The 24,000-nt window shown below is 45.6% G+C and overlaps 1 protein-coding gene across 1 annotated transcript; it reads left to right on the forward strand.

Annotated features, from left to right (window-relative positions):
* Positions 1 to 435: 435 nt before the first annotated feature.
* On the forward strand, positions 436 to 16,199 carry alpl (alkaline phosphatase, biomineralization associated). The gene is made up of 12 exons (XM_068595872.1): positions 436 to 585; positions 2,481 to 2,630; positions 3,640 to 3,759; positions 5,767 to 5,882; positions 7,557 to 7,731; positions 10,512 to 10,687; positions 10,902 to 11,042; positions 11,150 to 11,219; positions 11,353 to 11,487; positions 13,954 to 14,145; positions 14,239 to 14,358; positions 15,418 to 16,199. The coding sequence occupies exons 2-12, from the start codon at positions 2,558 to 2,560 to the stop codon at positions 15,684 to 15,686; spliced, it is 1,587 nt and encodes a 528-aa protein (XP_068451973.1). The 5' UTR covers positions 436 to 585; positions 2,481 to 2,557; the 3' UTR covers positions 15,687 to 16,199.
* The last annotated feature ends 7,801 nt before the right edge of the window (positions 16,200 to 24,000 follow it).

Raw genomic sequence — 24,000 nt, forward strand, 5'->3', positions numbered from 1 at the left:
ATTTGTATGTATGTCATGTAACTTTGCTGTCTGCTGCCACAAACACATTTACCCCTAAAGTATCTCTCTCTCTCTCTCTCTCTCTCTCTCTCTCTCTCTCTCTCTCTCTCTCTCTCTCTCTCTCTGTCTCTCTATCTGTGTGTGCATTTATACACATATATACATCCCAGGGCTGTAGAAAGGCTCCGCCTTCGTCCTTTATCTTCAGTTTTGAAGGCAGTACTCGTACTTGTGACGTAGTATTGTTATATTGAGGTATTTCCAGTCAGTGTATTGTTGCTCTGGAGGCAACGCGTCGGTCGCCAGACAGGAGGCGCTCTCGGTCCACCTGCCCGCGCGCAGCAGCAGCAGCAGCAGTATGGCATCGTTATTTCTCTAAGGTTTTTTCTCCCCCTCCTCTTCCTCCTCTTCCTCCCTCCCTCCCTCGTGCCAGACAGACCTCTCCTCAGACCCCTGAACAACTGCGGCCTCATAACGAGACGCGAGCAGCGCGGACGCACGTTTCAAGAGGAGAGAGCGACTGGAGGGCTCCAGCGTCTGGATGCAGGTTTCTGCTGGAAGGAAGAAGAAGAAACGCCACTTGCTGTAAGTAAAACAACACAACTTTCTTGTTGACGTTTCTTCCATCGTTGCGTCGGTTTTGCAGAGATAACGTGTTGCTGTGGGAGAGAGAAAGCGCTGCAAAGGTTGTAAAGTGTTTCTGCATCTTTCCTCTCGGCGTCTGCTCTGAATGAAGCTGCCGGTTTATAATCCGCTCTCTAGGTTTGAAAAGATTGTTTTCTTTGGTTCCGTTTCACCGAGACTCTGTTTTCAAAGTGTTTTCCTGCCATCAGGTCCTGACGGGCTGCAGGAGCAGTTTCAATTGTTCACTTACATATTCAAATCAGACATATATGTTGATAGCAACATGAAAGTGCTTCGGCCGTTGGGAGATGATAGAAGTGTTAATGGAGTCATGGGTTTCCCTGAACATGCCGCTGTTTCTTCACCCCTTGTTTGCCCCATTTGTCCCTATTTATCTTATTTTGCTATTATTTTTAATGGCAGAACCTTTGCAGATCAGATCAGACTGAACTTTATTGTCATTGCACATATAAGTACTCTGACGACGAGCTGTATTTGCAGTTAAGGTGCAGCGTGGAGACAATATGATATTGAAATAGATAACGACAGTAAAAGTAACAATACTTCAAACTGACACAACCCAGGAAGTTTCTGACGAACTAATACAACAACAAAAAGACGTGTTTTTTGTCTAAATAGTCAGTCAAACAGAGAGAAAAAGTACGACCCCCTCCTCTCAGTTAGTTATTCTGTGAGCATCAGAGGTTGGATGAATCAACCCGGTGTGGGAAGCGAACCAAGTTGCTGCTTCATTTGAAAGAAACTGGCAGCAACCAGACGGAGCATGACGCCGCCGCCCTGCCGGTGTGAGCAGCAGGAGAGCAGCAACGAAGAAGCACGTGGACTTCTGACAGGATATGCTTTGGAGGCCGGCCTCTCACCTGTCAGCCCTCCTCACCTGAGCGGAACCAACAGCCTATTTAATCCTCGCCGCCTGCTGAGGTGACACGTCCAGCTCGCCCCGCGGCTTCACCGGAGGCTGGTGGACTCATATCTGCGGTTGGAGAGTTTCATCCGGCTTGACACCAGCTGCACCGGAGCGGCCGGTGACTTCATGGCCGAAGTGGGACTCCATGTGCTGCTGACCTCCGGCCTGTCCGGCGTGCTGCTGCTGGCCGTGTTGGCGCTGCTTTGCTTCTTCTGCTGCAGGTTGACCGGCTCGCTGCCCGTCGGCGGACCGGCCGGCTTCTAACTCGCCGTCGGACGCGTTGACGAGGTGATCGCTCCAAGTTTGCCGTTCTGCATTATTTTTCACGGCGTGCAGCTCAGTGTAGCATCAGGTGTGTTATAGCCGGCGCTGTTACACACAATCAGTCCAAATATTTAGACGTGTGCACCCGTGTTTGTCAAAACTCCTGTCTGAATCGCACAGGTGGAACATTTGTTGGCGATGAAATCATCTTAGAGGTTTTTTTTCCTCCAGTGTTGGACGCGTCCAGTCACTCACCCGCTGTTAATCGGCTTTGTTATGGCCCTTAAACCTCTCAGAGCGATGGAGCTCAATCCCATTAAAGTGACCTTGACTATGTGAGCGCGAGGAAAGAAAGAGACGAGGGTGTGAATAATTAGAAATGAAAGGCTGACCGGCCCGGACCCGTTCGGGCCTCCCTGTTGTGACTACTTAGGCTCGCAGCGAGGCCCCTCGGCTTAGCTTCAGCGAGCCCGACGGACCCGCGGCGTTCACATCACTCACATCTTCCACCAGCAGAAGAGCAGCGAGAGCCGGCACGCAGCATAAGTGTGTTTATCTGAAGCCGTGCTCGTCATTTGACTAAACACACACCACACCGGTGTCAGTGTGTGCCGGCATGACACAGACCTAATCACCAGTGTGTGTGTTGTTCTTCCCTCTGCAGTTGTGAGGCGACAGCAGACGTCCTCGGACCCTCAAAGTGGCACGTCTGCAGCGACGCGCCACAGCCGCAACCACGACATGAAGGCGACGGCGCTGCTCGCCGTCTGCTGCGCGCTGCTGGCCGGGAGCTCCGGCAAGCCGCCGTTCCCTGGTAGGTTGAAGCGTTTACACCATTCCTGTCAGCTGCCAGGAGGCCTTCAGGATCCTCTGCACAGGCAGGAAATCTCTGTTGTGAACTTCCCTGTTGATTTTAAACACCGGATTATTTTTGGTTGCTGCAGTGACGCCAAGAAAATAACAGGAATTTATTGTTTGAATTAATTTTCTTTCTCAGAAAGAGGATCAGCCTGCAGCTCTTTACTCAATTATTCCACTACTCAATGACTCGATGACTCGATGACTCGATTACTCAATGACTCGATTAGTCGATCGACAGGAAAATAAGATGAGAGTCCAAAAAATTGTTTGGTGTCTTTTTTAAGAAAATATGCCAAAACGTCCGGTTTAAGCTTCTAGTTGTGAGGATCTGATCATTTTATCTTTGTCATACATGATAGTAAACAGGTGTGTTGGGGCTTTGAACTGTTATTCCCATCAAACAAGACCCTGAAGAACTAGTGGTGTGGTGTTTCTTTCAGGCAAAATCCCCCCACCACACATTCCAGAGCCAAAAACGTAGTTTAAATGCCTTTACTCATTAGTTCACTGTGGTTACCAGTTCAGATGACTGGTTTGGACCCACACGGTGTTCCTCAGTCAACCTGAGTCATGATTCCTCAGAAAGCCAACAAACGGCCTGAATGGAGGCTGAACAGCTGAAAATCAGGTAACAGTCACCGTGATGGTTAAAGTCGTCACAATGAAATAACAACAATGACATGGACGACAATAGAGGGACTACGCTCGTTTACCAAAAGCAGCCGGATTAGGACCCGCATGCACCGCAGCGTCAAGTTTAAAGCTCCAGCATGAGGTGGTTTATTACGGCGAGCTCCTCTGATGGACCGCTCCACCTCCAGGAGGCCGTCGTGACCTTTAGGAAACCTTGGAGCCATCTTGTGATCCACATCGTTGGTTCTCACTTCAGTGTGTAGGGGGCGGGATTATAACCGAGCTTTCTATCCAAAGCCAACCGGACTCGTGTCCTTCTCCTCACGCAGAACAAGAGAAGGAACCCAAGTTCTGGAACATGTGGGCCCAGCGGACTCTGAGGAACGCTCTGACGCTGCAGAACCTCAACAGGAACCAAGCCAAGAACCTCATCCTGTTCCTCGGAGACGGTGAGCCGCCACATCTCCACCACGCCTCCGTCCCAGCAACCAGACTGTTGGGACTTACTGTCATCACATTACTGTGCCTGATCTTCTGCAACGCCTTTTCACCACATTTTCTCCCTTTTTGTTTAATCTTTATTGTAATTTGGTTTGTAGGAGGAAACAGCAAAATAAGCTTCTCATTGCACCAGTAACGTTGTTATAAGTGCACATGACATTCAAAGTGTCTTGTCTCCAAACGCAGCGTGAAACCACTTGAAAAGAGGAAGGTTAGCGTAGTTTGAGATTCAAGGTTTTTATTTTGCCATTTGTGCAAAGAACGACAGTCCAGAGACATTGGATTTCTTTTCTCAGGGCTCTGAGTCACTTAAAAAATAGAAACACACGATAATAGGAAGGAGAAAGAATATAAAGTATGGAGAAAAACACTAAACATACAAACACATGAAAACACTTTACATATGAAAACACTACACAAACACATGAAAACACTTTACATATGAAAACACTACACAAACACATGAAAACACTACACAAACACATGAAAACACTACACAAACATATGAAAACACTTCACAAACACATGAAAACACTTCACGGTATAATGTGCAAAGGGTGGTTGTATGTACAAGAAAAGTGCATTTTTGTTTTTTAAGTATTAAATATGAGTAATAAATGGACTATATGACATGATTTAACAGACTAAATATATCACTCATGTCACACATTCGTGCCGGTGGCCCATCAGCAAGGCTCCAGCTTCATTTCCCCGTTTGTGGTTCGTAACGGGTGAGCTCCATCAGACGGTGTCATCACGCTGAGCGAGGTCACAGAGGATCTGCTGCTGCACCAGCAGAGGAATGAAGGTTTAAACCTGGCAGGGTGAAGAGCTGCAGAGCACAAAGCAGCAGATCACCGGCTTCTGTCTGCGCTACACAACAACTTTGTTATAGCTGGTCGCTCTCGCTGGCGTGCCGCTCGTTCATGTGCTAGCAGAGCTGCAGAAAAACATCTCAGGATTAAAACAAACTGCAACATGTTCACATGTTTGTCTGTTGCCTGCAGAAACCACAGGAAGCTGTTCAAGAGACGTGACTGAAATACACAAACTGTCTGGAAGTTTATCTTCCTGTTCGTCCTGTTACTGAGTGAAGCAACATGTCCCTCTGAGGAGCACGCTCTACAGCTCATAATCTAGACTCTACAGCTCATAATCTAGACTCTACAGCTCATAATCTAGACTCTACAGCTCATAATCTAGACTCTACAGCTCATAATCTAGACTCTACAGCTCATAATCTAGACTCTACAGCTCATAATCTAGACTCTACAGCTCATAATCTAGACTCTACAGCTCATAATCTAGACTCTACAGCTCATAATCTAGACTTTACAGCTCATAATCTAGACTCTACAGCTCATAATGTTGACTTTCTATTTCATAATGTTGATTTTCTATCTCATAATTTCAACTTTCTTTCTCATAATTTTGACTTTCTTTCTCATAATTTCGACTTTCTTTCTCATAATGTTGACTTTCTATCTCATAATAGAGTTCTTTTACAGGGGAAAAAGTCCTTCCATACCTTTGTGTACTTTCTAAGCTTCACCTTTATTTTAACTGATCAAACTCGACCTGAGGCAATTACCACAATTAGTTTTTCAGCTTGTGTACACAATTCAAGGAAGGAGTATTTTAAACCGTCTCCCATATTTTCCGGTTTTCATCTCCAGTTGAAGCAAACATCCTGCATGTTAGGGATTAACCGCAGATGTTCCCGTTCTGTCTGCGGCCTGAAAAATATCTCTTGTGTTCATCTCTGTTCCCCATTTTGAGCTAATTTGTTTCCAAGAAATGTTTTTCCCCCCAAACAGCGGCCGTCTTGTTCTGGAGCGTCTCAGAGAGCAACAAGCTTCCACGTGTTGCTTCCCGAATGCATCGGCGGGTTGAAAGTGTTGACGGCGATGCAGAAAACCAATGCAACGCTAACGTGAGCCTGCTCTCGTGTTCAGGGATGGGCGTGCCCACGGTGACGGCTGCTCGCATCCTGAAGGGTCAGCTGAGCGGACAGAGCGGCGAGGAGACGCAGCTGGAGATGGACAAGTTCCCCTTTGTGTCGCTGGCCAAGGTCTGACTTTATGATTACATACGTACGCCACGGCTCAACGAAGATCCGGCAGATCCGATAGAAAAAAACAAAAGACAGCCAGGAATCTGAGCACAGTTTGATTATTTATAAACTCATAAATCAACAGCGAACGCTGGCCCTAAATGGGAGCTTGAGTCTGGCTGGAGAGTCTTTATTTGTCTTTCTTTCTTCCCATGAAAAGACCCAAAACAACAATGAACTGATGCACTAACGCGTGTTGTCTGTGCAGCCAAGTCGTTTATAGACCTCCATCGTTGTCCAAAAACTATTTAAAACGCACACGTGCACCGAACGCCAGCTCGAGCATGGAGCTGGAAATCCTGAATAATAATCCTTTTCCACTATTTACTACTTTCATTTGAATGAGTTGATCAAAAAGGGAGAATACAGTTATCCCCATCAGGATGCAAATGCAGGAAAAAGCCTCTGTGAATACTATGAGAACAAAAAATCAATCTGGCCTCTTTCATGAATAATATGGTTGGCAAACCAAATCTATTTGGATAATTTATGAGGAAATCGGTCATCTTCACTGTCTGTAACGCGTCAGCGGCGCAGCTTCAAGGTTGCCAGAGGAGGTTTTTTTTTAGGAAGGTCACGTATAGAAATAGATTTCCTGCTCGGGTTATTTTTTTAAACACCGGATGTTTTTTTTGCTGCTGACGTGACGCCAACAGGAATTTATCGTTTCAATATTTTTCTCAGAAAAGGATCACCACGCTGCTCTTCAGGAGGTCGCTGTGTGTTGTTTTGTCAGCTTTCATAAGAAGAAGTGTGAAAAAATAAAACCTGTAGAAGATGATTTCCACTTTTAGATGAATTGATGAGGACTAGAGCTGCGATGATGAGTCAATAAGTCAACGAGTCCATTAGTGGATCGACAGAAAAGTAAGTTCATAGTCAAAATAATAATATACTTTATACTCATCATTTCAATGAGTTGATCAAAAAGGCAGCGTCCAGTTATTCCCATCAGGTTACACATGGTGCAGAAGAAAGCCTCCTCTGTGAATACTAAAAAAACAATCTGGCTCCTTATGACTGAGAACTTCTAGGAATAATACGGTTGGAGAACCAAATCTATTTGGATAATCCAGATGAAACCCGGGTTTGGAGCTTTGCTCTCAGTGGACACAGGAGAAGGGATGTGACTGTGTGAACAGAGTCGACGTGGACGTGCAGAAGCATCTGAACCGGCTTCATTACCGAGGGAACCTGCAGAAACGCAGTTCCTCCTGATAGTCGACCGAGAGAGAACTTAACACGTTCGACTAACAGCTGCAAAATGGAACAAAACACACACAAAAAAAAGTCTTTTGCTTATTTGGAGCAGCTGAGAACTGCCCGAAAGGCAAGTAAACAAAGGCTCTGCTGGGAAACCTCACCCTGGCTCTATTTACTGAGCACCACATCCAAAATGGCTTCTCAGACAAACACAGAGTTGCACATTGTTGGTTTGGATCTTTCACTGGGATCTGTGGGAATGAGGGCAACGGTTGAACTGGAATATCTAAACGTTCTGCTCGTGAAGTTTCACGTTCCAAAATCACCTGGTCACCGGCGCTTCAGATCGACTGTGAACGATCCTGATTGATTATTTATTTGTGTGTGTGTGTGTCTGACCGCGTGTCCGTGGCGTGTAACTCTGTGCAGACGTACAACACCAACGCGCAGGTGCCGGACAGCGCCGGCACGGCCACGGCGTACCTGTGCGGGGTGAAGGCCAACGAGGGCACGGTGGGCGTGAGCGCCGCCGCCGTGCGATCCCAGTGCAACACCACGGAGGGCAACGAGGTCACCTCCATCCTCAGATGGGCCAAGGAAGCAGGTAGAGTGCAACGCAGACGCAACGCAGACGCAACGCAGACGCAACGCAACGCAGACGCAACGCAACGCAGACGCAACGCAGACGCAACGCAGACGCAGACGCAACGCAAACGTAACGTAGACGCAACGCAATGCAGACGCTCCTTTGTCTGCAGCCGCGGTCCTCAGACTGTGGGGTGCGACCCTCTAGTGGGGTGCGGAGGTATTACAGGTGGGGCGCATATATATATATATATATATATATATATATATATATATATATATATATATATATATATATATATAAGAATCCTTTAATATGGAAGCCTATTTCTGACACACAAAATAAAAAAATTAAAATAAAAACTTAGTACCAAAAGAAAAAGAAATGTGACCAAAAAAAAATATATAAAAAAGATTAGGACAATAAAAAAAAGGTTTTATTTTTTTGTGCCTTTTTTCAAGTCAACGAAAAAAAAAAAATTTTTTTGTCCTAATTATTATTATTATTATTATTTTGGTCCTAATTTTTTTGTTTTGTGCGGAAGTGGGCTTCCATACATTTATTAATCCAGTGGGGGGATTATTCTCTGCATGTCACCATCCTCAGTAATGAAGCAGCTTTGTGCTGCTGTGAAGCTCTGGGGCTTCAGTGCCTTGCTCAAGGACACTTCAACATGAAACTATGGGCAGAAAACAGGGATCCAACCGGCTTCCTTGCTCATCTTTATGACAAATATGAGTTATTTTTCTCACATATATAACTTCATTTGCATAGTTCTAACAAAGTGATTGCTCATGTTATTAGTTGTTGTCAGATGGAGCAATCTGGTTCACTTGAACAGGATTTACATTTTCTTTAATCTGTTAATTAAAAAAGCAAAGATGGAGGAGTCTCAACAAGTTGGACCATTTTGTTCCATGTTGTTGGGGCGGTGGAACATTTTGCTTCCTTAAAGTGGAGACAGAACCAGTTTGAAGGTCAGGGATGCAGAATTGTAGTTTGTTTTCAGGCGTTTGGTGTCATCATTCGCTGCTCGGCGTGTTGTGGTTGATTGCGGCGTTAATGCAAAGCGGGAACGCTCACTGCAGCAGAGTCTTTGAAGCCTCTTGACGCTCTGACATGTTTTTCCACTCTGCTCGTTCCTTTTTTCAGCCTTTGAACCAAAGTTATACTCAGAGTTGATATCAACTTCACCTCAAGTTAGTTATTGATGTATCCTCATCTAAAATTACAAGAAATACACTTTTAATCAAACAACTTTTTTTTTAATCTCTATCTGGCCACACATGGTGTGAAGTCTCATCCGTTTAAAACTATTTATTTTTTTACTTCCCTGTTGTATGGAAGCCCATTTCCGTGCAAAAAAATAAAGTTGGACAAAAAAATAAAAATAAAATTAGGACTAAAACAACAACAAAAATTAGGACAATAAATAAATAAAAATAATAATCAACTTTTTTTTTTTGGACGAAAATTTTTAAAAAACATCTTTTTTTTTGGGGTCCTAATTTAATTTTTTGAAATTTTTTTTGCTCCCAATTTTATTTTTTTGTGGGCTTCCATACGTTTCCATAACAAATTTTTAAAAAAAGGCATAATAATTACCTTTATCTCATAATTTCGACTTTCTATCTCATAATTATGACTTTTTAATCTCATAATTATGACTTTTTATCTCATAATTTGGACATTTTGTCCTCATAATTATGACTATCTCTTAATTCCAAAAGTCTATTTTTTATTTATTTAGTGGCTGAAATGAGCTTCCATACAGTTGTGTTTGCATCCTTGATGAATCCTATTTGCACGCGGGTCAACAAGTGGCTTCATTATCAATAATCAGTCCAGTTCTGAGTCTATAAAGTCAGAACAAAACAGAAAGACAATTTTCCAGACCTTTTGCGCAGCGACACAAAGAACGACAATCTGCTAGTCGTACAACAACAGAAGACGAAACGCGGAGCCGAAGGAAAGGACTCGGCCTCGAGGCTTTCTGCAAGCAGCCGGTGGGAAAGAGTCAGAAGTGGGTGAGGGTCAGGACTCGTGTGAGTGAGGAGGTCACAGATCATAAAAAATCCAATTATTGCTCGTGGAAACACAGCAGCTGACCTCCGGCACAGCAAACACACAATGTGAACAGAGTTTTCCATCTGCTGGTCTCGCCTTTAAAGTTGCATTCATTACATCCAGATGTATTGAACAAAACACTCTTTTATGCTGATAAGTGCAAGTTCATTGATACTTGGTGGATGTTACTATTAAAAATTGATATTCAGACTAAGATGTAATGTAAAATACATATTTCTTGTTGGTATTTCATGATATAATGTCGTCTTCTCAATCTAGTGCTCTTACATTGACTTTTTGAGATGTTTTTCATGTGATTTGCGATCGCTATAAGTGTCGTAATGCAGTAATCACACGCCCAAAAGTCCATTAAACTAGTTATTGGTTGCTAAACCAAGCCGGCTGTGGAGCGATGCCTTTCTCTAAGAGAGAGGGGACTAAAGCATCGCTCCTTGTTCCACGAAACGAAGCATTCGTTTCAGCCAAAGCTTCAGCAATCAGAGTTAGCAAATCAAATTAGTATTTTGCAAAGATAAAGTCACTTTTTGTGTTACTCTTCCTGTAGTTCAGCGAGGACACGCCGCCCGAGGACGCACAAAAAGGGAATTCATCTGTCTGAAAATGTTCTTTGGTAAATAAAAAGGCTGAGCGCTGTGTGACAGCTGTGTGTGTGTTTGTGTGTGTGTGTTTGTGTGTGTGTGTGTGTGTGTGTGTGTGTGTACCCACTTCAGGCAAGTCAGTGGGCATCGTGACGACGACCCGCGTCAACCACGCGACTCCCAGCGCCGCCTACGCCCACAGCGTGGACAGAGACTGGTACTCGGACAACGAGATGCCGGCCGACGCGCTGAAGGACGGATGCAAAGACATCGCCAGACAACTCTTTGAAAACATCCCCAACATTGATGTGAGTCAAAAGTGTCAAGACATCAAACATAACAACACTTGTTAACCCTTCACAGGGTTCTTGTTTGAAAAGAATCAACTTGAAATATTCAACTTTATGCCGAAAACCTCGCGTAAACCATTAGCTACCTACATTAGCTTGATAAGCTAGCTACAGCTGATGAAATCGATTAAAAAGTCTGCAACTTCTTATCCTGTTCCTTTAACTTTTGCAGGTGGTTATGGGTGGCGGGAGGAAGTATATGTTCCCCAAAAACAAGTCGGACGTGGAGTACCCCGGCATGGCAAAGCACAGCGGCACCAGAAAGGACGGAAGAAACCTGGTGCAGGAGTGGATCGACAAAACTAAGGATAAAGTAAAATTCTCCTCTTTCCACTCTTTGAACTTCTACATATGGAAATGTAATTGGTGAGATAAAAGGCAGCGCTCCCGCTCTCATCATTGCTGTGTGTCTTTGTGCAGAAAGGTCATTATGTATGGAACAAGAAGCAGCTCTTATCTCTCAACCCGACCAGCGTAGATTACTTATTGGGTGAGTTTCCACTCTCAGTAATTATGAAACGCTCATTGAAGTGTAAATGAGGAGCCATACGTAGATGCATCTGCTGTAGGCTTTTTTCTTCCTGCGTTTAATATCCCATTTCTTCTGCCTCTTGTTGCTCCAGGTCTCTTCGAACCTATGGATTTGATGTACAACTTGGAGAGGAACACGGAGACGGATCCCTCGCTGACGGAGATGGTGGAGGTCGCCATCAAGATCCTGAAGAGGAACCCCAACGGGTTTTATCTGCTCGTCGAAGGCAAGTTGGACAGTCGTCTTTTGTGGTCCGGCCCGGTTTCACAAAGACCCGTCAGCCTCAGTCGAGTCTCAGTTTCTGTTGGAGACGTTGCAGATGGCTGGTTTTATGGATCTCTAGGCATTAGAGGGTGTTGTTTTCCTTTCATTTTCATTCCACAAACATAAACTCCTTTAATCAATGACATCTGCTGACTTACATCAAAGGGAAAAACAAACATGATTTAGTTTGTGGTTTGAAAGCAACGCTGTGGAGCCTGAAGATGAGAAACGAGGGAGGAGACACCATGAAGCCCGGAGAAAGAGGGTTTTTCTGCCATTGGTTCTCCTGAGACGTTCACGGGTCTGGACGTTGTTGGGTCTTCTTGGCTGACTATCCTCTTCAGCGTCAGGTGGAAGTCGAGTGCCAGACGTGGGCGGCGGTTCCTATTTTTAAACAGGAAGCACCAGAGGGTGTGTGCTCCAATTATTTGGGTATCCCACTGCTCAGCCCTTCAGATCCAGTGGGAGCAATGCAGGAGTTGTGGAATTTGTTATATGGACTTAAAAAACCTTACGACCGTGTTCCCTGGTGGGTCTTTCGGGGCGGTACTGGGAGAAGACGGGGTACCAGAGATGTTTCCAGTGGAAGCTGGCCTCCACCAGGACTGTTCCTTGTCTTTTATCCTGTTGGGACACTCACCTCCAAAGCGCTTTGAGATGGAAATCCCAGTTCGGGGACCTCAGACTTGCGTTTCTGCTCTTTGCAGATGATGTGGTTCTGTTCGCTCCATCAGGCGCTGACCTGCAGCTCACTTTGGGGCTGTTTGCAGCTAAATGTGCAGCGGTCTGAACCAGAACCTCGTAGGGATGTGGGTCTAGAAAACGTTGGATCATCATGCTTAACGTTGAGGACTGACAGGAAATAAGATGCCTTCGTGAGGCGGCTCAGTCTTAAAGAAGAGGCGAGGAGATATTGTGACTTTGCTTCAGCTGAGGCGACGTCTCATGAGGATGAACTCATGGACGTCTCTCTCTAAAGGTTTTCCACTGATCCAATGGACCTCAGGGGTCCAGGGGTCGACCCAGAACACCGCTGGAGAGATGTGATTTCTTATCTTACCTGGTAACACTTTGGAGTTCTCCAGGAAGAGCTGGAGAACGTCGCTGCAGAGCGGGACGTCTGCAAAGCCTGGACGAATGAAAATGAATGGATGGTTCACTTCGAGCAAAATGTACACAACAAACCGACCTTCAAACCTTTACGAGGAGCATGTTTACAGCTGTTTGAATCCACTGTTTTCTGTTTGAATTGTCATAACTTACCCATAATGCTGTGGATTCGTGAGAAATGAAGCCGGTGAGAAAGCACATGTTCACCTTGAAGAGGAGGTGAAGTTCCTCCTCTTCGCAGCGTGGCTCCTCGTCCTTCAGCCAGAAGATTATAGTTTGTTTAAACGCAGCCTTTTCCCAAGACTTTTACTCTGCTGCCAACTTCCCTTCACTTAATTATCCCTTGAAGGAAACCCATTTTGCTGCAGTTGAAATAAAATAAAATACTTAAAGCCACAGCGTATCGAAGACAAAGAGCAGACAAGGACTCGGAGGCAGCAAGTATGAGACTCCAAGCTATAAAACCAGAGAAATGTTATAGTTTGTGGGTTTTAAATAATCTGTTGCTGTTTTTTCTAGGCAGTGTGTGTAGGAGAAGAGAAAACATGAGCTCACAAGAGGCCTCTATTGAGAAATATGTGTTCAATGTCAGAACAATATGAGCTGCAGAAGGGGCAGGAAGGATGTGCTGTTGCAAACTACGTGCATGAAGCATGAAGACACTCAAACACCTGCAAACTATGACGGCCATCGTACAGCCGACTCAACAGGTGAAAAGGAGTCGCATGTGTCAAACAGAGCGCTCGTCGGGTCGTTGAAGATCGTCTAAAGAAGGCGAAAGAAGGCTCGCACACCTTTGTGACGGCAAAATAGCGGCGACGTTACAAAACCGACACTTTGATGAGCGTTGTGTCAGCACGGAGGGAAGGCATTGAAACACAGCGTGAACTTTCCTCTCAAGCTGTTCTGCTTTTTATATTCACACAAATACTTCTCAAATAAAACCTCCTGCGTGACCAAACAGCTTCGGAAACGTTTGCACAACACGTCACACAAACGTCTTTATTGAACGAATGGACGCAGCGAACGAGGAGAAGCATCTTTAGCTGCTGCAATGGGACATTTCAACAATACTATTGAACGTATTACACTTATATAATTATATATAGAGAGTTATAAAGATGTCGTTATGCACGATGGAGCTGCAGGACTGTTCACCTCACCTGTATTAGTAAATTTAAAAAAGTAGAAAAAAATAATGAATTTCTCTGCCGAGAAATCAAAAAAAGAAGATTTGGAAAAAATAAAATACGATTTGAAAGCATATTTAGCAACAAGAAGAAACCCAGCATTGTAAACGTGTCTGTGTCTTCATCAGGAGGGCGTATTGATCACGGGCACCACGAGGGAAAGGCCAAGCAGGCGCTTCATGAGACGGTGGAGATGGACCGGGCCATCGGGCAGGCCGGCCTCATGACCAGCGCCCACGAGACGCTGACGATCGTCACCGCCGACCACTCCCACGTGTTCAACTTCGGGGGCTACACGGTCAGAGGAAACACCATATTTGGTACGTGATGACGTGTGTGTGTGTGTGTGTGTGTGTGTGTGTGTGTGTGTGAGTGTGTGTGTGCGTCTGTTGTGACGGCTCCATGCTCCTCAGGTTTGGCCCCGATGATGAGCGACGTGGACCAGAAGCCCTTCACCGCCATCATATACGGGAACGGGCCGGGTTACAAGCTGGTGAACGGCGGCAGGGAGAACGTCTCCACCGTCGACTACCGTGAGTAAAATGAAACAGCGACAGACTCACAACCATTTAATGACGAGGTCACACTTATGAGGAGTTTGTCCTGCCGGCAGCTGCAAGACATTAAATACTGAACATGAAACAGCAATAAGGATATTTAAGATCGGAAGATACTTTTATCTCCTGCTAAAAGGTTTTGTTTAACTCCAACAGTTACTTTCTATTATCGGTTGCTCATTTCTTAATTCCTTCCCAGTATCTGACGCGGCTACAGTTTTTCTTAAGTTCTTTATCTACCGTTTTAGTCTTTTAACTTAAATCAAAATCTTTAATCGGTTTATTACTATAAAGTCTAATGATCACAGACTCGATGGACCTCGTGCAAGACAGACTTTTAGGATTAAGGGTTAAGGGTTAAGGGTTTAGAGTTAAGGGGTTAGGGTTAAGGGTTAAGAGTTTGGGGTTAAGGGTTTGGGGTTAGGGTTAAGGGGTTAACAGGTTAGGGGTTGGGGTTAAGGGGTTAGGGTTGAGAGGTTTAGGTTAAGGGTTTGGGTTAAGGGGTTAACAGGTTAGGGGTTGGGGTTAAGGGGTTAGGGTTGAGAGGTTTAGGTTAAGGGTTTGGGTTAAGGGGTTAAGGGGTTTGGGTTAAGGGTTTAGGGTTAAGCATTAGGGTTAAGGGTTTAGGGTTAAGATTAAGGGGTTAGGGTTAAGGGTTTAGGGGTTTAGGGTTAAGGAGTTAGGGTTAACGTTAAGGGTTTAGGGTTAAGGAGTTAGGATTAAGGAGTTAGGGTTAAGGGTTAAGGAGTTAGGGTTAATGTTAAGGGTTTAGGGTTAAGGAGTTAGGATTAAGGAGTTAGGGTTAGGGGTTAAGGAGTTAGGGTTAAGGGTTAGAGGGTTAGAGTTAAGGAGTTAGGGTTAAGGGTTAGAGGGTTAGAGTTAAGGAGTTAGGGTTAAGGGTTTAAGGTTAAGGAGTTAGGGTTAAGGGTTTTGGTTAGAGGGTTAGAGGCCTCGACCCTCAACAGGGAACCACTCCCTTGTTTCCCTCCATGCTCCCGTCTTAAAACACCTCTTAAACTTCCTCTTTCCCCTCAGAGGACAACAACTACCAGGCGCAGGCCGCCGTGCCTCTGAACATGGAGACTCACGGCGGGGAGGACGTGGCCGTGTTCGCTAAAGGTCCGCTGGCTCACCTGCTGCACGGCGTCCACGAGCAGAACTACATCCCCCACGTCATGGCGTACGCCGGCTGCATCGGCCAGAACCGCGAGCACTGCTTCTCGCGCAGCGGGGCGGCCGCTTTAGGCCCCGCCCTCCCCGGCGCGGCGGCGCTGCTTCTCACAGTCGCCCGGATGCTGTGCTGACCTCGCGTACACTTTGAGATGTCATTGTGTTGTCGTTTTACTTCCTTTTTCTGATAAAAACAAACCGCTGTTTCTGTTTTTGTTGTTGTGAAAATGACTCGATGAACGCATCGGGGCGTCAGTTCTAGTAAATGTTCGATCCCCTCGATGCAGTGAGCTCTCAGTTGTGATTTGTCTATTGAATAGTCTGTTTTTTGTTAAAGGTTTTAGGGACCACCACGTAAACCCTTCAGGTTAGATTGAATTTGCAAATGTTTGAGTATGTTTCATATTTTAAACGTGCAACATAATCTACCTCATCAGCTTGCAAAAGATCTCTCATGTGATTATCAAAGGGCACAGTTTGATGGACAACATCCTGAACCAGGGAACTGAATGTATAATTGATAAATCAGTAAAAGGAATATATTTCTTGTCAAACACCTCGTGCATAAAAGCTCTCCTTCCATCGTTGTTCCCAATAACAGAAGTTGTAAAACCGTTTTAACCAATAAAATAAACATGTTCTGACCATCTTCTGTCAGTTTCAACATTAATGCTTTCAAACTTTACCAAACATTCTTCATATGAGGTTTTATTGCACCTCCATTATTATAAAATAGTGTTTCAAGTGTTAAGAGGCTCGCAGGGTCTGAATCCAGTTTGTTAGTGTGAACGCAGCACAGAGCTCATCAGTCCGGCTCATGTGCACACCTGATGCTCAGGTGTGCTCACCTGTGCATCAGGTGTAGCGTTCAGCGCGTTCGGTTGCATCGACATTTCTCGACGGCAAAAATCTGCATGCGTGTGCAGAACTAAAAATAAACGTCGCTCTCAATCCAAGCGCTTTTGTTTGAGAGAACATTTTTTTTAAAGGGTTTTTTTAGAGCAATTTTTTTTTGGAGAGCAAATTTTTTTTTTAGAGATTATTTTTCTTTTAGAGCAATTTTTTTCCAATTTTTTTTTTTGAGAGAATTTTTTCTTTTAGAGCAAATTTTTTTTTCCAAAAATTCCCCCCAAAAAAATTTAAACAATTTTTTTTTTGAGAGAATGTTTTTCTTTTGGAGCAAATTCTATTTTCAAACAATTTAAAAAAAACAAAAAAATTTTTTTGAGAGAACTTTTTTTTTTTTTTTTTTGAGCATTTTTTTTTTTGACAGCAAAGATTTGGAGATAATTTACTTCCAAACTAGAAATTTGCTCAGGTAAAAAAGACACAAATCTACCTCCATACTTTTGACTATTTTTGTAACAAAAAGATCTGAATCATCTTCCTTGCCCGTTAAAGGCCGACCTCGTGGTTTTGTGCCGTTGACGCCTCGATGACTCTTCTGAGGTTCTTCCCACCAGTGAAACCTCACGCATGGTTTTGATTCCTCACACGGCAGAAATACCTCAGTGAGCATCTTCCTCTCGGTGCGTCGCACGCTGTACTTTTCCATGTGGACCGACGCCGCTCATTCCTGGGCTTCATGCGGTCACTGGTCACCTTGAGAAAACAGAGGCGGACTCGTGCCGGTTGAAGCATGAAGAGAGGGGAAAGAAACACAGTCCTGCTGCCGTCATTTCCACATCCTCAATATCTGTGTGGGATCTACGGAGGCCCTCGGGGGCCACGTCATGCTTTTATGTGGCCTTGATTCGCCGATTTGGATTTTTCTTCTGCTCCTCTTTGGCAGCTAAAAATCGTTGTCCCGTAATCCCGTTTTTATCTTTTGTATTCTAAATTTAGAGATGCAGGACGACGGGTATCAGATTGTAAGCCATGAATATTCAAGCCGGCTCTCAGCCCCCCGACTTCCTCTCGCGTTCAGATGTATGTGTGCATGACCCGCAGCGCTTCTTATGCGTCCTGAATAATGAACGCTCTCCTTTTCTAAAGGGAAACCAGGTCGAGGCCTCGCACCGTAAAGCTGTCGCCATTCAACCTATCCGCCCATGACAAGACGAGGAGGTTACGATGAAGAACAACGGCTGAAGTCTTCCTCTTTTGTTCCTGTATAAAAAGGCCCGAGGCGGCTTCACCAGACGTGCAATTTACTAAGACGAGTCATGGCGTCATAACACAACATGTCAGGCTGCGTACGAGGAACACTGCAATTGTCTCTCTACCGTCAGTGTGTGCGATGTGTGTGTGCTTTAAACGTTAGCGTGGACTTCTCCTGCCGTTCTTCTGGAGCAGCGGCGTCCCGACAGCTGACAGGTGAGAAGCAGTAAAGATGGCCGCCAGCGTGCTGGATGTCCTCTGCATGCGATGGAGAGAGAAGGAGGAGGTGGAGGATGAAGATCACCTCCCACCACACCCAGATGCTGTGATTCATCCTCAATGTGTGAAGGAACCACAAGTCCTTCCTTCCTGCTGCTGTCAGGCTGCACAACCAGCTGAGCTCCCTGCAGACCACAAACACACTTCACTCACTTCTGTCTGGATTCTGTTTTATAAATGTTTTGATGTTTATTTATATTGTATGTGCACATCACCCTCTGCAATCTGCTGCTGTAATCCTGCAAATTCCCCCACTGCCGGGCTAATAAAGGAACATTTAATCTAATCTGACTTTATTCCACGCAGTCATTAACCTGGTTTCAGACGTCTGGAGACAAGTGACCAATCAAATCAACAGAAACTAGCTAAAGCGTGGACGAGATCCAGGCAGCTGGACAAGCTTTTGCAAGACAAGTTGTAGGAATAACATCCCCATAACACACACACACACACACACACACACACACACACACACACACACACAGGTGTTTTCATCGGCATTGGCTGATGAGACGCCTGCTGAGGTCGGACGTCATCAGACTCCATGTACCAATGAGAGCAATAAAGGTGTAATTTGTTCTTGTCTAGCGGGGCGAGTGAGGCAGAGAGGGAGGAGAGAGAGACGGTCCAGAGAAGACGTCGGCTGATGATACGTTTCCAGGACGGAGACGTCACCTTCTGGTCTGTTGGTCGGGCAAAGCAAATAAAACAAGAACTAGCAACAGACTCACACACATGAAATCGCTCTGAGCCGTCACTCTGAGAGCGAGTTGGCTCTCTGTATCTGAGGCCTTCTCTTCTCCTCATGTTGTCCTGTTCTTCAACCTTCAGGATGTTCCTGAGCCTCCACCTCTGGAGAAACGCAGCATTGAAAGCAAACCTCCAAGAGGAAGAAGCAAATAAAATGGCGACGCAGCAGGGAATGAAATGCGTATTTGATGCCGTGCAAAGAACCTGAGGTTTGCTTTCGCTCGCCGGCTCGAAGGTGCAGTGAGGTGTGTGAGGAAGAGGAAGATCTGCATGTTACAAGCAACACACACATCCTGCTGTCCTCATGTTCTCAAGTGAGAAGAAAACGACAGTTTAGGCTGAGAAAATAACTTGTTCTGTTCTGTAAAAGTTATTTTAAAAGGCGGCGTTACATTTTGATGCCTTTAATGTGGCATTGAACAAAAGTAAGTTTCATACCGTTTACAAAGGAATGAATGAAGTCAAATGTTTTAGTTTTGGGACATTTTGTAGTTTTATGAGATGATGAAAAGACAGGAAGTGAAGGAAACAGTTAGAGGAGGAGCGGCAGGAAACGATGACAAATTGATGTTTCACGTATGAATGATGTCACACGAGAGAACGGCTCGAGTTTTACGACCTTAAAAAGAAATGTTTCTGTCGTCAAATCCAACTTATATTTTATTCAACATGTTATGAACATGACACTAATAAATAACCTTTCCAGATACTTGTGTCACCTATGGAAGCCCATTCCAGCCACACACACACAAACAAATTAGGACAAAAAAAAGAAAAAATAGATAAAAAATATTTAGGACGACCCCTCCCCCCCCCCTCCCACCCGCCAAAAAAGAGGACAATAAAAAAAAAGAAAAATGATGGATTTTTTTTTCTTTCTTTTTTTTCGTTGCCTTTTTGGTCATAAAAAATTATGACCAAAAAAAAAAATTTAAAAAATTTAAAAAATATAAAAAATTATTGACTTTCGTTGACTTTTTAAGTCAACGAAAGTCGATTTTTTCAATTTTTTTTTTGGTCATAATTTTTTTTTTTTTTGTGTGGCGGAAATGGGCTTCCATATGATCCAGATGAAACACCTGCAATAAATGATTCATCAGAGGCGGTGAGAGCTCTCGGGATGAAAAATAAATAAACTCCAGCGGCCGTCCTGCTGTGGAGCTCCATCGACCCTGAAAAGCTCCGACTGTGCCATCAAAACGCCGCTCAGCCCGACACGCCACCAACACGCCACCGACACGCCACCGACACGCCACCGACACGCCACCGACATCAAGTCGCTCATCACACACATCACCTCCACTCTTTTACTTTGAGTCATGATGTCTGACATCAATCTTTCTTTCTTTTTATATCGGTGACCATCGCTTCAATCCGTGCTCGTGTCTCCAGCTCTTTGATTCCCTGAGGGCTCGGGTTGAATAACTATTGGGAGGAAGGAGGGAGGAAGGGGGGAGGAAAGAGGGAGGAAGGGGGAGGAAGCATGTTGGAATTCAGCGCCTCAGACGGATCAAACTGAGGAAGCTCGGCGAGGCCGACAGCGACGGGAGCTGCTGCATAAAAGGAGCAGTGAGGCTGCAAGAAGATGCTAATTCTCCCCTTTTCAAAGCAGAGCTCCGTCTCTGGGGGCAAAATGGAGTCGACCCTCCTCCTCTGGGTGTGACGGGTTCAGCGGAGTGCGTTTAATGAAACACACGACGACCCACCACCCGATTCACCATGCAAAGTAAAGAACGATCGCATAAACTCCTCATTTTTAAGAATTTTACATCACTTTTTTGGGATCTGAAAGGATTTCAAACAGGCGTTACACTTTGTTTGAATGCTAGTCTGAAGACTTCCTGCACATCTCACAGGGCCTGTGAAGAAACGAACACGTCTTAATCGCCTTTTGTCTCCTCGCCCTGCAGCTCCCATCACCTCCCTGGAGGCTTGAGGTCTAATCCCTCTGCGGCTAATGAGGGCATGGAAGAATAAAATAATCTGAAACCAGGCTCGGGCCGTGTGCTCTCGTTCTATTGGGTTTCTCCTCCGCCTCGCAGTCGTGAATGCAATAATTTTAAACGCCTCTCAAAGTGTGCCGGGCCCGAGACGCCTCCGGGGGAAGAGTGAACTTGAGAGTGAGACCAGGCGTACAGTCGTGGAGACTTTTATACTTTTATGAGACAGAAATAGAGCAATAAAGTCAGGGAGGGATGTGCAAACCAGAAACACATGAAACCTCTTCAACCTTTACCTTATCCACAAAGAGTTTGAATTGTTCCAACGAACCATCATTGAACGTAAAAGTCTTGCAGGTTGATGTGATATCGGAGGCAAAGTCACATCTCTCTGGTTTGTTGGCATGCTGGGAAGTAAATAATAGACGGACTCCTCATGTACACAAACATCTGGAGTAAAGAAACGTCCTCTGCTTCTCATCCGTCTGTTATCCGTTATAACCTTGATGTATGAGGAGTTTCTTATTTACCAGCGGATGCCCTCGTGTGATAAACGTTCTCTCTGCCTGTAATCTCTTCTCTGTGATGCACAAGAGGCGTTTCATTTAGCGGCATCCAGACAGCCGGGCCAGGCAGCGTGAATGCGTTACAGATAGGATGCAACGCTCAGGAGATAAGAAATGCAGTCTGCAAACGCCAGATCACAGTCCTGACTGCTGGATAGCAGCTGACTCTGTGCATGACTGAGAGGAGACACTTCCCTTTGTTGGCAGCTCTGAAAGTGTTTCACTTTTGCTCGGGAAGAAGAAACTTCTGGGTGATGCATGTGCAGCTTTGTCGGCGTTGTGTATGAAAAGGCGAGTCATTGCTGGCCTTCGTCGGCTCATTCGGCGTCTCGTCCAGACAGAAGGTTCCTGAACGCTTCTGCTCGTTCTGCGTGTAGGAGGCGGAGTTGTTTTTCAGTCCGTTTTCTCTCACGAGCCGGCGAGTGCACAGCTGGAGCTCGACCCCCAGGAAGGACACAATGAGCACGAGGTGGAACACAAATGAAATGTTCTTTTCCCTCCAGCCTGCAGTTATCTGCTGCTTTCAGGTGCCATCGCAGGCCGGGAGCAAAGTGTTCATGTCTCTGAGCAACTGAAGGCGCTGTTTGGTCTGAAGGTTGGTCAGCGGAGGGTTAAACACACTGTGCACGACGAGATAGAGGGATTCATTCAGGTTTAATTATTCTGAACGACTTTATAGGCGCTGTGTTCAGCTGCTTCTAGTCAATTCACTTCATTCACCTGATTGTGTGGAGCCCAAAACCATAAAATATGAATCTGGTTTAAATGGCTTTACAATCAGTACACAAGCAGGAGGCAGGAGGCAGGGGGCAGGAGGCAGGGGGCAGGGGGCAGGGGGCAGGGGGCAAGGGGCAAGAGGCAGGGAGCAGGAGGCAGGGAGCAGGATGCATGGGGCAGGGGGCAGGAGGCTGGGGTCAGGGGGCGGGAGACAGGAGACAGGAGGCAGGAGGCAGGAGACAGGAGACAGGAGACAGGGGGCAGAGGGCAGGAGGCAGGATGCAGGATGCAGGGAGCAGGATGCATGTGGCAGAGGGCAGGAGACAGGAGACAGGAGACAGCCCCAGGTCCAGAGCACCAAGCCAACATGACATGCGTGAACATGTTGCATTCTGGGTTACTGCTGCTGACTCGTCTCTGCTTCTTTGAGGAAATCTCTGAACTTTGATGCAACACGATGAGATAAAACTCGCTCAGTGAATGAAGATGAATCCATGAACAGCAGGAACGGAGGTGTACCTTAAAGGAGGTGTACCTTAAAGGAGGCGTACCTTAAAGGAGGCGTACCTTAAAGGAGGCGTACCTTAAAGGAGGCGTACCTTAAAGGAGGCGTAACTTAAAGGAGGCGTACCTTAAAGGAGGCGTACCTTAAAGGAGGCGTAACTTAAAGGAGGCGTACCTTAAAGGAGGCGCACCTTAAAGGAGGCGTAACTTAAAGGAGGCGTACCTTAAAGGAGGTGTAACTTAAAGGAGGCGTACCTTAAAGGAGGCGTACCTTAAAGGAGGTGTACCTTAAAGGAGGCGTACCTTAAAGGAGGCGTACCTTAAAGGAGGCGTACCTTAAAGGAGGCGTACCTTAAAGGAGGCGTACCTTAAAGGAGGCGTACCTTAAAGGAGGTGTAACTTAAAGGAGGTGTACCTTAAAGGAGGCGTACCTTAAAGGAGGCGTACCTTAAAGGAGGCGTACCTTAAAGGAGGCGTACCTTAAAGGAGGCGTACCTTAAAGGAGGCGTACCTTAAAGGAGGCGTACCTTAAAGGAGGCGTACCTTAAAGAGCCGTCAGCGATACACTCCTCATCACAATCATCATAATTGTTCCTGGAGAGAGTTCCAGTCAGGAGAAGAAAACCAGACGCATGTTTACTCGTCTTCTTTCTTCCCATCTGGCCTTGAATCTCTCTTCAGGAATGTTGGCAAAAACAACTTTATCAGAGCTCTGAGTTGAAGGTCGAGCGGCGTCATCACCAGGAGGATAATAAAGTCTTTGTGCCTCTACGTCTTGCTGCTATGGGTGAGTTGTGGACATAATGACTTGAGGAAGAATGCATCGTCCTCATCGCATCTCGTCTCCCAAACACTCACTTAAAAAAAAAGAAGTTAACAAACAAGCTGGTTTGTCTGGACATGAGGACTGCATGTGTGTTTTTAGTTTGCATCAACAGAGGCATCATGTTTTTCTACTGCAGTCAAAGATTGAAAATGAAAAACAAAATGCACGTATGAAATGAAGCGACACAATGGATGGAGGCAGTTAAAACACCGAGTGCGTGAGAACACCAGAGCTTTAACGAGGCGAGAGTCCTAACGCAGAGCACATGTGTGTGAGCGAGAAAACAAAACGCTGGGAAGAAGCTTCGGCTTGTCGGCTTCATCTCTGACAGCAAAGCTTCTGAATGGAAACACAGCTGATCTGGTTTTCATCCTCTCTGCCCTCCATCACCTTCCCCTCCACAGCCGACCAGCCGCATGCACAAGGGCACGTTTGCAGGAGGACGGATGGAAGAGGTTCACCTCACCTGATTTAAACAAGAGTTCTACCATTCTTGTGGTGCTTTTTGTCATAAGTACCACAATGCACGGTGCAGCGAGCTGGTTGCTTCGCTCTTCGTGATCTGCAGTCGACCATCTCCTCCGTTCAGATGCGACAGCACGGCGGGGGATGTGCGAATGCCGGCTGCTTTATCACCACGTCGTGTTTCTTCTTCTCGTTCTGTGGCTCAGAGGCGACCGAGTCGACATATGGTGAGGTGGCTTAGTGGTTTCATCCGGTGAAGATGAAGCGACCTTTTGACCTCTTCCAGCTTTACTGTAAAACA

This window comes from Clinocottus analis, unplaced genomic scaffold (assembly GCF_023055335.1).
Source record: "Clinocottus analis isolate CAN_PGR_092001 unplaced genomic scaffold, fCliAna1.0.p SCAF_32, whole genome shotgun sequence".
Taxonomy (NCBI): domain Eukaryota; kingdom Metazoa; phylum Chordata; class Actinopteri; order Perciformes; family Cottidae; genus Clinocottus; species Clinocottus analis.

Excerpts from the sequence above, each read along its gene's own strand:
- alpl (XM_068595872.1), top strand. The coding sequence starts at position 2,558 with ATGAAGGCGACGGCGCTGCTCGCCGTCTGCTGCGCGCTGCTGGCCGGG. Across the intron at positions 2,631-3,639 it reads CGGCAAGCCGCCGTTCCCTG|AACAAGAGAAGGAACCCAAG; the intron begins GTAGGTTGAAGC and ends CTCCTCACGCAG. Across the intron at positions 11,043-11,149 it reads TCGACAAAACTAAGGATAAA|AAAGGTCATTATGTATGGAA; the intron begins GTAAAATTCTCC and ends GTCTTTGTGCAG.